Genomic DNA, 15,733 nt, shown 5'->3' with positions numbered 1-15,733 from the left:
GTCTCCAGGCAGTGGGCCAGAGGTCCTACCTCTCCACACCCCAGTCCTGTCCACTGTACTCTTCCCAAGACCTATGCTGAAAACGAGTCATGACAGAACCAAAAATAACTCTGTAAGTTATTCATAATACTCCTCCAGGATTTAAAACTTCGGTCCTGGAGAGAATTTGATAAGGATGCCACGGATCCTCAAAATACCCACTGACTTAATGCCGGCAAGGAAAGACGGACAGAATCAATTATGATGTCCAGGCTACGGGAAACCAGACACACATGTTTGGGCATGTAGCATCCTTGCTCACCTCTCCGCTTCACTTCCAGCCATCCCCTCTTAATGTATGTACCATTTTCTCTTCTATCACTTCTTTTTTTTATACCTCTCTTTTAATTATCTTTTTTTTTCTGAAGGAAATGGATCTTTGCAAGAGGGTTACCTAGATGGCTTTCTTACACTAAGACCCATTGATGCCTGGCCCTGGGTTCGAATTTCTGCTACCCTGATACCTGTGAAGGCATCTACAGTTGACTCCAAGCTCTGCTGCCGGCCCCTCTCGGCGGTGATAGAAATGATGTACTCTGCTCCCGGCTCTAGGTCTGTCAGTGTGTATGAAGTCCTGTCCTTTGGCACAGTGACTTCAGAGGCGATCCCAGAGGATGGAGTAAAGGTAATTCGGTAGTGGTCGATTGGGCCGCTGGCCTTGGTCCAGATGAGGGAGATGGATGTCTCTGAGGAGGCTGTTACCATGAGATCTCTTGGATTGTCAAGTTCTGTGGATCGATAGAAGTGCCCTAGTTTACACAGGTTCCACAGGATGCTCAGTGCTTTAGGACCTCCCTTTGTGTTTTCAATCTATCAGCAAGCCTGCTAGCCAGGGGTGCTAGCATGTCACATTTTGTTAAGCACTTTCTCTGAAAGTTGGATTTGCACACAGATGGACAGTGTCCAGAAAGGCAGACTGCCCCTCACTTGAAGACATCCACCTCTGGGAATAAGCTGGCTGTTGAGTCTTGACCTCTCTATGTTCTTCATCACTCAGCCTATCTCAGTAAGCCAATGAGGGAAAAATGGGAGCCACCACCAAGCAGGGGAAAGCTGGCATCAGTAATTTCCTTTGGTTCTCTGGCCCTGGTCCCAGAGGTCCTTTTGACTCGTAACCAGAGACACGTGAGAATCTACATGTTTTGTCCAGTGTTTCTCTCGTGAGATTGTCTATGCTAGACTGAACCTTGGGAAAACAAGTATTAATTCCAAATCTGTAGCCCAGCCTAGCCCAGATCAGGCTGCTTATGCCTAAACCAATAGAGTGACTTTAGAATTTACCAAGGATTTGGAAGCAAAACGGTTGGACCTAGAGCAACAGGGTCTCAAGTGGACTCTTCCACTGCCCTTGGATTTAGTAGGTTGTTTGTCCAAGTCTAGACTTCCCTTTGACAACCTTTTTGAGGGTTTTGTCATATAGGCTGAGGATGCCACGTTCTTCCTGATAGGGACTGGTGTAGATAGAAATACAGCTTGCTTCTGCACCAATTATTGGGGTTTTTTACATCTGTTCTGCATACCTTGGACAGTCCTCCAGGTCTGGGAAATGAAATACAGATCTATGACCAAGTGGGACATCATTCTATTCCTCAGATGTCAGAGGTTAGGCATGGGGTGGTTGCTAGGGCCCTGCTCACAGGGGGAGGGGACATTGCCTTCTGACCGATCCTGGCAAAATATGCCTCTGTGGATGCTGAGGCCTGCTGTCTACCTGGTCTTCTTCTTTACCATTCTCCTACTCACCAGTCCTGGCATTCATGGTGGCTGGAACACTTTGTTGTGAGTTCATGATAGCAGATATTCCAACTCCATACTCAGTGCCAGGTACCAGATCTGTCAGTAGATGCAGAGACAAACATTATTCAGTGTGTGTGTATGTGTGTGTGTGTGTGTGTGTGTGTGTGTGGTGTGAGGAGGAATGGATTGGAAAGTCAGAAAGGAGGGAAGACAGTTCTTAGATGCTTATTCACATCCTCTGTTTAGATTTCTGAGTCTGCTCCTAATTTTATATTTTAGAGAATTCCAATTTTACTACTTAGGACATCTGTACAAAATCAACAAGATGAACTGGTCAGTTCATGAACCTGATAGTCTTAGAAAGTTAGTAAGGTCACCCTGTCGGTGATCTTTGGAAGTGTGATCCTGTGTAAGTTCTCCCGGTGTACGCAGTCTCTGGTTGGCTGGAACAGGATTAGCCTGTTGGCTCTGATGGGAACCAATCAATTTGAGGAATCCGGGTGTCCTGGCTGAATCGAATGCCTGTTCTTAGATTGAGAGATTGCAACACCTCCAGATCTATTCAAAGCTCATATCTATTTCTGTCTCTATGTTTAGTGAGTCTCCTGTACGTCCTTGGTTGGAGAAATTAGATTACCATTGAGACATAAACTGCCTCTCTCAGGCATCTGATTGAGACCTTCAATTGCCTATAATGAAGCAGAAATTCTCCACTGTAGATAAAGGGTGACAGATCGAGGGAGTAAGACAGAAATTATACGTTGCCAAACAGATCTAACATGTAACATTTTCATCTGAGTTTCTTATTTATGAAGCTTAAATGAAATGGTCAATAATTTACAACAGAATCATCTCCCCTCCCCACCTCCCAAAAAATGGCAGAGCAGAATTTAAAGCACTCCCTTCCCGGATTTCCTGTCTAAGGGATGGAATGGAGAAGTGGGACTCGGTTATGGGATTGTGCCTGCTGCTTCCCTTTGATTTCCAGCAGCTTTCTTCGTGTGCTACAAGTGAATTGTTGCTTCTTGGCGGCAGGTAAAATGCAGTTGTGCTGGAAATATGTATCTGAGGCATAGCTAGTGTACTTCTTTATCAGATTCTGAGTACTCCCAGGGATTTCTCACTTTAAAGACACCATTACTCTTTATCAAGGCCCCTTTTACATTGCTCTCCAACTCCTGCAAGTGGTAGCATACAAATGGCTGTTCCCTTTCTTAACAGAAGGTCTGAAAATCCATCCCGTAGGAAATCACCATCTCCAGCCCTTACTGAGAATCCTTTGTTCAGCTTAGAGGCTGACACTTTTCTTCAACTCCTTCACCACACACCCATTCTTTGAATCCCGAAGGCATCAGCTCCTCCTCTCCACAAACGTTATTGAGGGTTTCTTTTGTGTCAGACACCTAGCTGTGTGCTGTGGATATCAGGTCTGCTGAACAGACCTGATCCTCTTTAGGGGATGAAGTAGAATCTGCACCATACAAATAAATTATTCATCGAATACTCATGACATACCAAGCACTGAACTTTGTGCAATAGAGAATCTAGAAGGATAGCCAAGAAAAGGTTAGTAAAAAGAGGGGGTACAAAATGAATTTTTGACCATCTGATCTAACCAACTGATGACAAAGAGGGCAGTTGTTAGGCATGGCCTCTTAGCCGTCCAAGCATGTTACCTAATGTACCTTCCCTGCAACTCTGGGAGCAGAGCAAACAGAAGCTCAGAAAAATCTACGCCTTGACAGAAGTCACAAAGCTATTCTAGGATGAAACCTAGATTAGAACCAAGTCCCTTGTTCTTTCTGATCTCTGTCCATAAGATTCTTAAAAGTGGGCTTCAGGGACTGGAGTAAATAAGCAAACTGGAATCTGGGAGTGATTCTCTACTGCCAAGAGCCTCTTCAGACAGGGATGTGATCAGCATAGACTGTGTAGCCGGAGCAAGGACTTGAGTTGAATCTTTAAATCTAGGAAAGATTAACAAAAGAAAGGGGAAGGGAAACTGGAAATCCCTGGTGGTCCAAATGTGGCATGGCAAATAGGTTAATGAGGGCTGGAAAGCAATGGTAATGAGAAAAGTTTCATCTCTACAGCAAGGACCGTAGTGACAAAAGAAGGACTCACTCCCCTTCCAACTCTAAATCCAGGCTTATCTCCTAGGGGTCTCAGTAAGCCAGAGATAGGGAGGTTGTTTGCTCCAGTGCACTGGACACATGCCTTCCCAGAGAGGAGAATATGGAAGACTTTGACTCCACAGAGTCTGAGGTCAGTCTCTTCATCTGGGCAGCACATGTAGAGGTGGATTTGGCAAAATCATTCATGAAACCAAGATCTAAAGTCAACCTCTTCCATATAGACAAATTTCCCAATGGTGGAATTTAAAGACTCATACACGGAGAGACATTTATAGACAATCTCTCAAAAGTCCTCTGAGATCACACCGGACAAACACCCATCTGCTCTGTTAAATGGACAGCTAAGTTCTCAGGTCTCCACGATCTTCTTTTCGGATAAGAAGGTGTCTCTTCGGGGTTCCATGGGTTAGGCTTTCAAGGACACCTCTGTGTGTGTGTGTGTGTGTGTGTGTGTGTGTGTGTGTGTGTGTGTGTGTGTGTGTGTGTGTGTGTGTGTGTGTGTGTGTGTGTGTGACCAAGGGAAGCAGTTAACCCCATTTGGATTGTCAATCCATAGTTGAAAAGAAAAATAATACTAATATGGATAGTTCTCAAATAGAATTTCCTTATTGCCAGTGAGATTGATGAGGAACGTGGCTGATCATCCTTTGTGCTGTAGAGCACCTCATTTTAAACAAGCTTCAAACTGGCTTTACACAAGCCTTCCCTGCTGAAGAAGTCCAAGTTAGAAGGTAAGACATTCCTACCTGTCTTTCCTCTTGGTTCCTGTTCCTCTAGGCTTACTGCATAAATGAGGGGTGGCCCCCCAGCTCTGTAGGGAGCTGTGGAGAACCCTCTGCTTTTTCTTTCCCTTTCTGCTTGGGTCTTTGCAGCCCACTGCCCACTTTCCTGCCATCTTGACAGATGCCATCTTAGAGAGTACCTTACCAGAGTGACCACTTGGGGTCACTGTGACTTTGCTCTAAGGAAACTGAGAGCAGTCTGGCCTAGGAGTCCCCAGGCTCAGCATCTGGATTCCTCCTCCCAAGGAGAAGGTCCACAGGGCCTCAGAGGCCTGGCTCTGGGTTTGGTGTTTGTCCATTGGCACATCAGGGGAGTGCAGGCAGGGTGAAGTGGACTTGAAGTGCCCTGGTCAATGTGCAGTTGCTAGTCACACTCTGGAATATCAGATTCTGCCTGAGACAAGCACATCTCTGGCTGATGTACCATGAGGAACTCATTTTCCCAACACTCGATCCTATGTGGGCCCTGAGGACAAAATGGGAGATTTGATAGGTGGTCCTGCCCCGTGTCCTCCAGCAACCAGAGGCCTTGAAAATGGCTGATCATTTAATCTGATTGGGGTGTGCTTGCAAACACCAGCTGTGTGTGTGTGTGTGTGTGTGTGTGTGTGTGTCCACATGGGGGTGTGTGAGGACTTGTGCATATGCATGAATGATGCATATGAATGTGTACGGGAGTGGTGTAGCACACCCATGAGAGATGTGTAAGTGTGTGTACATGCGAGTATGTGTGGGTATGCGAATGTGAGTGCCTGCATGTGAGCATGTGTGTATTTGTGTATGAGTACATCTGTGAGTTTGGCATGTGTGGCTGCCTCTGTTTTCTTGCAGTCCTATGCTCTGTCCCAGTGTCTTGAGACCCTGTTGGCTGGTGTTTATTCTGATGAGCAGATAGAGGTGCAGGGTACAAGGAGGCATCTGCCCGGGAAGTGCTTCATGAGGCACCATATGGGCCAGCTCCTTCATCCTTGTTTCCTTGTCACAGAGATCCACAAGCACGGCCTCTGTCCACGAGGGAGCTTTGTGGGGAGAGTCCAGGCAGCAGAAGATGCACCCTTCTACAGTCCTGGCAACACATGTCACATTCATCTTCCTGAAGACAGATCAGAGGCGTCACTTTAGGAATGGTGGCTAATGTACTGTGCACGATTTACATCAGCCCCAGGCAGGGAGGCTATGTCTTTGGCCACATCCCAGCCAGAGACCCAAGGTCTCCCCTTTCCTCCCCCTTCCTTGCCCCCCTCCAGCAGCTGCCTTATACATGGCTTACTGTCAGGAGGCAGAGTATGCTGCCAGTTTCTGCTGCATGGAGCCGACATCTAACCTGGAGGGGCCGTGACAAGCCTGTAAGCCGGGTGGCACTTGGGACCCCCTTGGGGACTCCACATATGGGTCATAGGCCAAGCAGACTTTATTCAGGCTAAGAGACTGAGGCTCAAAAAACTCTTATCATTAAGGACACAGAAGCGAGCAGAACAGCGTGAAAAATCACTGCGGTCACTGAGTCTGTTGTTGAGAAACAAGTTCATAGTCCAGAGGGAATTCTCTGGGCATGGTGTGCAGAGAATTGATGGCATTTTTAGATCCTGGCCTGGGTCCTGTGTGGCCAAGACTGAGGTTGGTACAGGGAGGTCAGAGGGGCATGCATGCTCTGAGTCCTCTGAAAGACTCGAAGCTCCCAGAGATAGGAAGAACCTGGATTTCACAGCAAAAGAGCCAGGGGTAGCATTGAAAACAGGGTGCCTGTAAGGGACAGGAAGGACAGGTGTGGCTTTGCTTTAGGATAGAGGTCAGCTATGGGGAGAAAGAGGGGCTTGAATGCATGTCAGGAAAAAAAACCAAGAGGCCACGAGCCCAGGTCGGGGCTTGGAGAGACAATAAATAATTTTCTTAAAAATCCAGTGGGTATTGCGTGCTCTGAGTGGGCTAGGCTGCATTCTCTGCTTCGTCAAGAGTCAGAGTTGTCTGTGTGACTTCATTTCCTTAGCACAGCAACCCTAGGAGGCAGAAGTAGGTCCCTGGAGAAGAAGCTGACACACGGGGAATTTAAGAGATTTGCTTAAGGATGCACCTCTCACAACCGAGGAGGGTGACAACAAAATCCATGCTCGAAGGAAGTGTTTTTCACCGAGGAATGTGTCTGTGAATTTTCTGGGGCCCTGAACCTCAGGTGTGACTCAGTAGGTCTAAGGGAAGAGGTCTCTAACATCTCCTCAGTGATGCCGGCCTCCACATACACTTTGGGTCCCATGCTGATCACAGAAGGTCATTTAAAATAAACCCTGGACTACACACCTCCACCCCTTGCTGCTTCACCCCGTTCCTCCGCTGAGCTCCCTCTGGGTCAGCAGCATTGCCTTGAGCTCCTCAAAACCTCCATGACTCTGAGAAGAATGAGATCAGTCTCCTCTTTACAGATGAAGAAACAGAGGCTTAGAAAGGTGGCAAGGCACCCTCAATGACACAGGTGAACCTGGATCCAAGGTCAAAAGCTGAATTCTGAGCACACTGCACAGAGCTCAGCCTTCGAATGAAACTGTGGTTCTCAGCATCCCACAAAGGCCTTGGAGGAAGAAGAATGGTAAGATCCAAGTGGGGGGAGAGATGGAGAAAATACGATTTGTGTGTGCGCGCACGCGTATATGCACCAGTACTGGGCCCTTGAGCTCAGAACCTGGGTGCTATCCCTTAGCTTTTTTTTTCCTCAAGGGTAGTGCTCTACTTCTTGAGCCACAGCTCCACTTTTAGCTTTTTGGTAGTTAATTGGAGATAAGAGTCTCAGACCTTTCCTGCCCAGGTTGGCTTCGAACCTTGATTCTCAAATCAGGCTCCTGAGTAGTTAGGATTCAGGTGTGAGCTAGTTGCACCTGGTATGAAAACACAAATATTTTGAGCTCTAGTCAAACTTCTCTCTCTTTCCTCTTTCTCTTCTACATGGACCTTTCTTTTTTTCCTCTGTGGCAAACCTGTCACTAGTGTCCTGTACTTGATTTTCTTACATGGCTACAATTTCTTTTTAAATCAGGTTATTTTCCTGTGTAATTCTCATGTAAATTACATGATAAATGTAATATATGCTCCATAAGTTCAACCTACTTAAGTCCAGAAATCATTTCCTTATCTGTCTGTGGCATTTAAATATGGGATATTCTTTAAATCTTTTTTCTTTTTCGTCAAAGCAGTGAAGGAAGGAGAGCCTATAGGATGGGATTCAGAAATACCTTTAATTACAGCTGTGCCTTCTGCTAATTTTGGGAACTTGGACACATTTTTAGACTTCCTGAGCCACAGGTTCTTCATCTGTGAAATGGCCTTGCTAACAATAACCATGAGACTAAATATGACATGTGAAGTTATGTGAAGATGCCTGGTGAAAGACAGATAATGAATAGAGAATCTCTTTTTCCTTTCTGGCAGTGGAGAATAATAATCAGGACGTGACTAGGCATAGCTGATGCCCCAAAACAAACAAATAAACAAACACAATAGCCATCATTTTTTGTAAAACTGCTAATTGCCAAGTCATCCTGTGGCTGTAGGCAGGGATGGGATCTTTCCTCTTGTATTATTCAGTGGTTCTTTAGCTTTAATCTTTGTGAATGTCTCCAGCTTTCTGCAAGTCGTGTAACACCAGCTGTTTTGCCCCCTTCGATGTCTAATTGACTCCTGTTACCTGCTTGGTCAGCATATCTTCCCAGCTACTTCCGAGTGTGTCTGTCTAGAAAAGGCCGTTTGGATACCAACTTTAACTGGCTTAATTTGGCAAAGAGATCGGGGATCTCAGCTGTGGAGGAAAACAGCTTTGATGATGCTGCGCTTGCGTACTGTGCCTCCTTTGTCTAGTAAGTTAGCAAATGCTGTTGCAGGAAGACAAGGCAGAAGTTACACAAAGTCTCTGCAAGCATGTAGGTAGTCCTCGACCCAGAACTACAATGCACAGTGCCTCCTCCATCTGGAAACTGTGCCCTGCCTGGGTAGGTCCTGTGCTTTGGGGAGGTCTGACCGGAAGGTTTTCTCGGATGAGTATGAAAGGACACTGGCTGAGTCCTACAGCCTTAGGAAGCAAGGACTGCTTCCCAGATGGGCAAATGACTGTGGCCTTGGATACCACTTCAATCCACACACCAGAAAGAGGCTCTTGAGCACTCCCTGCCTCCCTGCCTCTGTCCTTGTCAGTATTTACCTCTCTCTGTATGTATCATCTTATCACCTCCTTTCCAATCCTTCCTCAAGAGGGATGCGGCTTGGGAGGCTGAGTCTACAAAATTGTGAGTTCAAGGACAACCTGGTTTTGTCGTGTGACCCTATCTCAAAACACAACACAACACAACACAACACAAAATCCCTCAATGGCTCTCAACTACCTTCTAGAATTAACTCAAACTATTAGAGGGCATACGAAGCACAGCCAACCCCTCTCCTTATGACTGGATTCTTGCAGTCTATGCCTCAGTCACTGTAAACGCACACCATTTCTAAGGATTGGGGTTCAGAATCAGTTGTGGCAGGAAAGTCCGTGAGACTCTTATCTCCAATAAACCATCAGAAAACTGGAAGTGGTACTGCGGCTTAAGTGGTAAAGCCTACCTATGAGCTGAAGAGCTGAGGGACAGCACCAGGCCCAGAGTTCAGGCCCCACGACCAACAAAAAAAAGAAAAATTTAAAAAATGGGAAGTGGACTGAGACTGGGAATACAGAGAGCACCAGTGGCTAAAGAGGAGGCAGGCCGCCGGGGAGGCAACGAAAACCAGGAAGGGCAGAGGGACGGAGCTTTTCCTGACAGCAATGGCAGTCCCTAGAATGTCTGTCCAATACGATGACATAATCAGTAATGTTCTTTCAAGTGATTGCTCCATTTGGATGGGTTAAGAATGGGATCAGACAGAGCTGAAGAAAACATAGGGGAAGTGATGGTGATGATTCAGGGAAGAAATGGGAGCAACTTAGCTTAGGTGTTGGCTGATGTAGAAGGTAGCAGACCTATTAGACAGGTACTTAAGAGAGTAAATCCATAGGATTTGGGTTGGTTGTAGGTGATCGTTAGGGAGAGAGCTATGAGGATATAGGCCCAACAACCATCATGCCCCCAAGAGAGACCTTACTCACCTGTGAGAGTGGTCCTGGTGGTAGGACCCAGGCCTATAGGAACCAGCACCTCATGGTATTGCTCGCCCGCCAAGGTGCTGTACACAACCTTGTACTCCTGAACCTCGGCCTCGCTGTTATCCCACTCAAGTTCAAGGCTGGTTGCTGTTCGGGAACTGACTCTCAAGTTCTTGGGGGCATCAATCTCTACAAGTAGAAAGACATCAGCATCACACATAGGAACGGACATTTGTGCAACACCGACTTTTAAGAACCTTTGTGGTCAGAATCCATACTGTCTGACCCTCTTCTCCACAGGTGAGTGAAACCCATGGCTGTCCCTTAGCATTTTGGTCTGCTATGATCAATTCTTTGAATAGTCCAGAGGATTTTATTTGGGAGGTGGACATCAATAGTGTCTCCAGAACCACTCAAGAGTCTTAATGATGTTCTAGAAATGGTAAAACAAACCAATTAAGGTTATAAGCTTAGGAACAAAGCAAAAGCCACCTTTACAGTAGAAACAAAAAACCAAGAATGACCCCAAAGTGCAATAGCAGATTTGAGCCCTACGCAAAAATTTGGTATTTGATTTCAAGGTGTCCATCTCCGGCCTTCCTTGCACAGACATAAAGGTTTGCAGGTTGGAAAGTTAAGGTAATGACAGAGGATGTGATGTGGTTGAAAGAATCTGGGCTTTGGACTCAGGTCTCTGACACAGTAAGGACATGTCTTTTGCCCCTAATGACTTAATGGCTACTGGTCCAGGTTGCTGTACAGATTAGATGCATGTGAAGTGGGTAGCATGGTGCTGGGTGCGGAAACAGACGTCCAAGTGCCGTGCTGGCTGGCTGTGGTCTGTAAGGCTCTTGATGAGAGTTGACAATGGGACCCTGGTCGCTTGTTTCTAAGGCCCATGGACTGTGGTGACGAGAGGACTGCTGGTGTTAGTCTTTCCTACAATCCCCAGAGCGTTGTGTCTCTTCCACAGGACTGACCATCTCTGCAGGCTTACTTGCAAGGATCATAACGTACTTCCCTGAAAAATACGGTGGCTTAATTTTTTTCCAAATAGTTCTCTCTTTGAGACTTCCACTTCGCTTTGGAGTGGACCAGACATTTAGTCAGAAAAAAAAAATCAACCCAAACCCTGGAGTGGACTGTGGTAATTTGCCAATACCAGACAAGTATTGTTCTTGTAAAGAGGAGAAGGCCGAGAATCAGTCGGAAAGCAGAGGTTTCTGGTGGACGTGGTTCTGTTTAATGCTGCAAACTGGAGGAATCTTTCAGCAGATTTATGTCTCTGCAGTCCACTTTTCTGAGAAACATTGCTTCGCTCAATGTACGCTATCGTGCTGGATAGTGTGCATTCGGCAAGTGTTGTAGTTTATTTTCAGCAGCTGGGTGCAGAGAGAGGTTTGGGTGCAGAGGTATGTTGGAGAAGAGGAGACCTGCCTCACGCACAGCCCCTGGTCCTCATGCATGAAGGGAGGCTGGGCAAAGGGACTGGGGTGGGTCTAGGTATGGGGCATGAACTGAATTAGAGAAAGAAAACCCAACTGATTAGGGTTAGGGTTAAGGCTGAGACCCATGGGTAGTGCTGTTCATAACTGGAAGAAAACAAAAGCCAGACAATAAAACAAACAAATGACTTCCGTGTCTTGGCAACAGAGAGCAATAGATTTTGGCATTTGGGTCATAGGGCCTGTATGCTGTGGAAACGGAAAGATCTAGACACTTCTGATGTCGGTAATCCTCCAAGAGGTTGTTCCTAGAAGGAACACTGGAAAAATTTAGCCTCAGAACTCAGATGAGATGGAATCACTTGACCTTTCTGGGTCTCGAAGTCCATACCCCAGGAAGGGCATCTGAAAGCCCTCTTATATGCAGGAACTGAGCTGATCTCTGAAACATGTTGGCAGACTAGGAGTGAGGTGAAGGGAGATGGCTAGAGAGGTTTCTGTGGAAGGACTTGGGACTGTGAACTCTGGTAATGGCTTTATATAGTCTCTAAAGCAGAGATTAAATCAAGGGTTTCCTCTGCTTAAAACTTGTCTGTGGAAAGGGCATGGTCCTATAATCCTAGTTACTCAGGATACTGGAAGTTTGTGTTCAAAGCCAACACAGAAAAGTCTGCAAGATGGTGTCTTCAAAGTAACCAGCAAAAAACCAGGCTGGAGATGAGGCCTAAATGGTAGAACACCAGCTAAGCAACTAAGCTCTGTAAACCTGAGGTATTGAGGTTTAAAACCCAGTACCAGACAATCCTAGCTACTCAGGAGGCTCAGCTTTGAGGATCGCGGTTCAAAGCCAGCCTTGGCAGGAAATTCTGTGAGACTCTTATCTCCAATTAACCACTAGAAAACTGGAAATGGTGCTGTGGCTAAAGTGGTAGAGTGCTCGCCTTCAGCTGAAGAGCTGAGGGACAGCACCCAGGCCCAGAGTTTAAGCCCCAGGACTAATAAAAAACAACAACAACAAAAAAAACAGAAACCAGCGTAAGTACCAGCATAACAAATAACAACAGCAACAAAAACGTGTCTGTGGTCTTTAGGCCTCTGAGAGACCTTTTCCCTGACTTCTTTGCAGCCATTACCTTGTCATACTTCTACTTTCATCCATTACACTCCATTGTACTGACCTTTTACTCTCTTAAAAGACAGTTAATTACTAACCCTGGAACTTTGCCATGGGTTGAATTTACCTAGAATAGTCTTGTCCAGAGTCATATAGATTTTTAGTAAAATGTTATTTCCTCAGAAGGCTTTTCCATACTATTCAATCTTAAACTTGTATGCTTCTTTTTCTCTTTCTTTCCCTACCTTTTTCCTCCCTCCCTCCCTCCCTCCCTCCCTTCCTTCCTTCCTTCCTTCCTTCAATCCTTCCTTCCTTCCTTCCTTCCTTCCTCCCTCCCATCCTTCCATCCTTCCTTCCTCTCTTTGCTGACATTGGGGTTTAAACTCAGGGCCTCACATTTGTTTATCTGGCTTTCTACCATTTGAATCATGCCTCCAGCCTCTTTTTGTTGGCTAATTGCACATGGAGTCCAAGCTGGCTGCCCAAGCTGGCTTTGAACCACAATCCTCCAGGTCTTAGCCTTCTCAGAAACTAAGATTACAGGTGTAAACCATCAGTGTCTGATGTTTTGTTTCTTTCTTTGTTTTGTTGTTTAATTTCTCCCATTGGAATATCATGCATGTGAACCAAGATCTTGTCTCTCGGGTTTCTTTTACAGTCTCAGTGCTTGGCACCCAGCTGATACTCAGTAAACACACATTAAGTAATCCCATGCACATAATCAGATCTTTGTTTTGTTTGCTGTGCCAGGCCTTTGGGAAAGTCTTGTTGGTATTTCGCTGGTGGGCTCTGAGGATGGCTGAGGTGTGGTGGATAAGGAACAGGTATGATGAAGACGGTTGGTCTTTTGGGGGGCAGGAAGCTCCTCTGCCGTCTGCAAGCCAGTGTTGGCTGAGGTGGAGCGTGCTGTCCGGGTTGAAGTTGTGCCTGCTTTCTTCTTGAAGGGTCCCGGAGGGAGTCACTGCCAAGTGGGTGTGGGTGCGTGTGTGGGGCTGAACCTGTGCAGCTTAGATGTTCATGTTTGCTTCTTGGGGCTGTCATAGGTGGTACCCCAACCTGGACGTCTTAAAAGGAAAGTATTGTGTCCTGCTAAGCACTAAGAGCCAGTCAGTGACACACCTTTCTTTTAGCTTTTAATGACTAATTGTCCATCTTTGATGTTTCTTAGCTTGTACCTCTGCCTCCATTTTCATGTTCATTCTTCTGTGTCCTGTCTCTGTGTCCAGACATCACCTTTTGATAAGGAGTCTGTCACATTAGATTAGGGCTTTCCTTAATGAGCTTGTCTTAATTTGTCTATCTGCAAAGATCTTATTTCCAAATTCATTCACATGTACCAAGAGCTAAAGCTTCAACATCTATTTTAGAGGACACATTCAACCCATAGTGATAGAAAGAGGTCTGGGGGCACTCAGGTCACATGTTCTGATGGTTGACTTAGGTATCTTAAGGGATATGCCCACATAGACTGCAGGGGAGCAAGCCAGTCCCAGGAGGAGGGGAAGCGCTTAGAACTTGGCCTCCAGATTTCTTGGGCTGGCTTTGCTCCAATCATTGGCCTTGCTGTGCTTTTATCAGGGCTTTTTCCTTTCCAGAGCAGCTCAAAGACCTTGGCAAACCCATTCACCACGCAGGAAGCAAATCTCTGTTTTAATTGCCTGTGCAATTAGTGCTCTCCTGGTATTGAAGCCATCACCTGGAAAAGCACTTTGGTTAATTTGAATTTAAGCACAGTTCTGAAATGACGGAGGGCCCTACTGTGAGGGCCTAGGTACCCTTTCATCATTCAACCAGCACCTGCTAACCCTGGGCTTTGACATCTGTCTGCCAAGCCATACGCATCTTCTCTCTTCCCACCCCTACTTCTCCTTCCTCCTACAGGAACAGAGGGAACAGGTCTGAGGTGCAGGCAAAGGCTTGCATTAAGAAGGACATCACCCAACAGCTGCCAGTCCACCAGGCAATGGGGAAGCAGGGAACGAGGCAGCAGCGAATTGGAACTCAAGGGGAGCTCAGAAGAGGCGGAATGTAATTGTCTTGATTGGAATTTTCCTGGGCCACTAGCCAATCCTGCTTCTGTCTCCTCAACCCTGAACATCAAGCAGTTGCTTTGCATTCTTCTGCTTGAGAATACTCTTCTCTTTCTCGCTCTCCCTCTCTTTTTTTTTGCCTCTTCAAACTCCTTATCAGAGTGGAGCACAAAGAAACCACTTTTCAAACACAAACTCTCTTGAAATTAAGAAAGAAAGGCCAGACTTGTGGCCCACAGAAGATACTGCATCCCAGGCAAGCAGTGCGGGTGTGGGGGAGGGGAGGTTACATGTGGGCTGACCTTGAATTTTCAAACCCAGAAGGGACCATCACAGGACCTCCTTCCTTGTACTTCATCACATAAAACAGCTTCTGATTACGTGAGGGAGAAGATGGGAAGAGAAATGGGCTGCATTTGGTTCCTTTTCCCAAGGAGCACCCCTAGTCTTTGAAGACTGGAAGATGTGTGCAGTGAAAAATTCCACTGGCTAACTCCTGCGAGGGGTGGAAGGGACTCTTGTGGAATAAAACCCCACCAGCTTACCAGTGTAAAAACTTCCTTGTGCAACCAGTCCCTTTGTAAGACCCTTAGCCTCTCTCTGTCACTGAGGAAAAAGGACTTGCCGAAATGATGGCCTGTCCACTCTCACATGGCCACGGGCTCTGACCCCTACCAGTTCCTCCACACTCTAAGTAGTCTCACATGGACATACTAGCTCAGGTCTACCCTTTCAATTTTCAAGTCCATCTGGCTGTAACACTAAGCCATAGTAAACCACACTAAGCCCCATGCCCCAACTGAGGAGATATTTTGATGTCCTTCTGTCTTCTTCTTTGCCTTAGTCACCAATGATTCAAAACCAGCATGGAGCAGGGATGCTAGTTTTGAGCTTTCTCAAAGTGCCTGGACTTACTCCATTCTGTAGGCCCTGAAGCTAAGACCCAAAAGGACATGTGCATTAGTGATTCTTCTCCCTTACTCTGTCAGATGTTGCTGGCTCTGAGATTTGACAGATGCTATTGGTTTTCTTTGATCCTTCGGACAACTAAGGGTTTGACAGAGATTTCTCTATGACATACGATCTCCCTACGGCAAAGAAACCCAAACTGACAATCTACATTAAACAGAGACTCAATCACCAATCAGATCACAGCCCTTGCTGACCTATGTGTCAAGAAGCCAGCACTTCGGGTGGCATCTGTCCAGTGGGTCCACTGGCTGGATAGATTGATGAGCACTAAGAGAGTCAGGACGCATGTCATCCTGACCTCTGGCCTTTCCTGACTGTTGTTGTAACTGCTGGAGAGTATTTAGGAAGGGACCAAGGTCATCCTCACAGGCAGGA

General features: G+C 46.3%; 1 protein-coding gene across 5 annotated transcripts in view; it reads right to left on the bottom strand.

Annotated features, from left to right (window-relative positions):
• Positions 1 to 15,733, bottom strand: part of Tnr (tenascin R) — a 414,919-nt gene that overhangs the window by 48,618 nt on the left and 350,568 nt on the right. For all 5 annotated transcript variants that reach the window (XM_070034414.1, XM_070034416.1, XM_070034415.1 and 2 more), the window contains 3 exons: positions 9,801 to 9,986; positions 1,783 to 1,872; positions 504 to 767 (listed from right to left, as the gene is read on the bottom strand). In XM_070034414.1, the coding sequence (XP_069890515.1) occupies positions 504 to 767; positions 1,783 to 1,872; positions 9,801 to 9,986 (540 nt within the window). The remainder of the gene's footprint in view (positions 1 to 503; positions 768 to 1,782; positions 1,873 to 9,800; positions 9,987 to 15,733) is intronic.

This window comes from Dipodomys merriami, unplaced genomic scaffold (assembly GCF_024711535.1).
Source record: "Dipodomys merriami isolate MVZ:Mamm:240054 unplaced genomic scaffold, mDipMer1.0.p SCAF_24, whole genome shotgun sequence".
In the NCBI taxonomy this organism is placed as follows: Eukaryota; Metazoa; Chordata; class Mammalia; order Rodentia; family Heteromyidae; genus Dipodomys; species Dipodomys merriami.
Note: the sequence above shows the minus strand (reverse complement) of the source record. Positions and strands in the feature narration are given on the sequence as shown.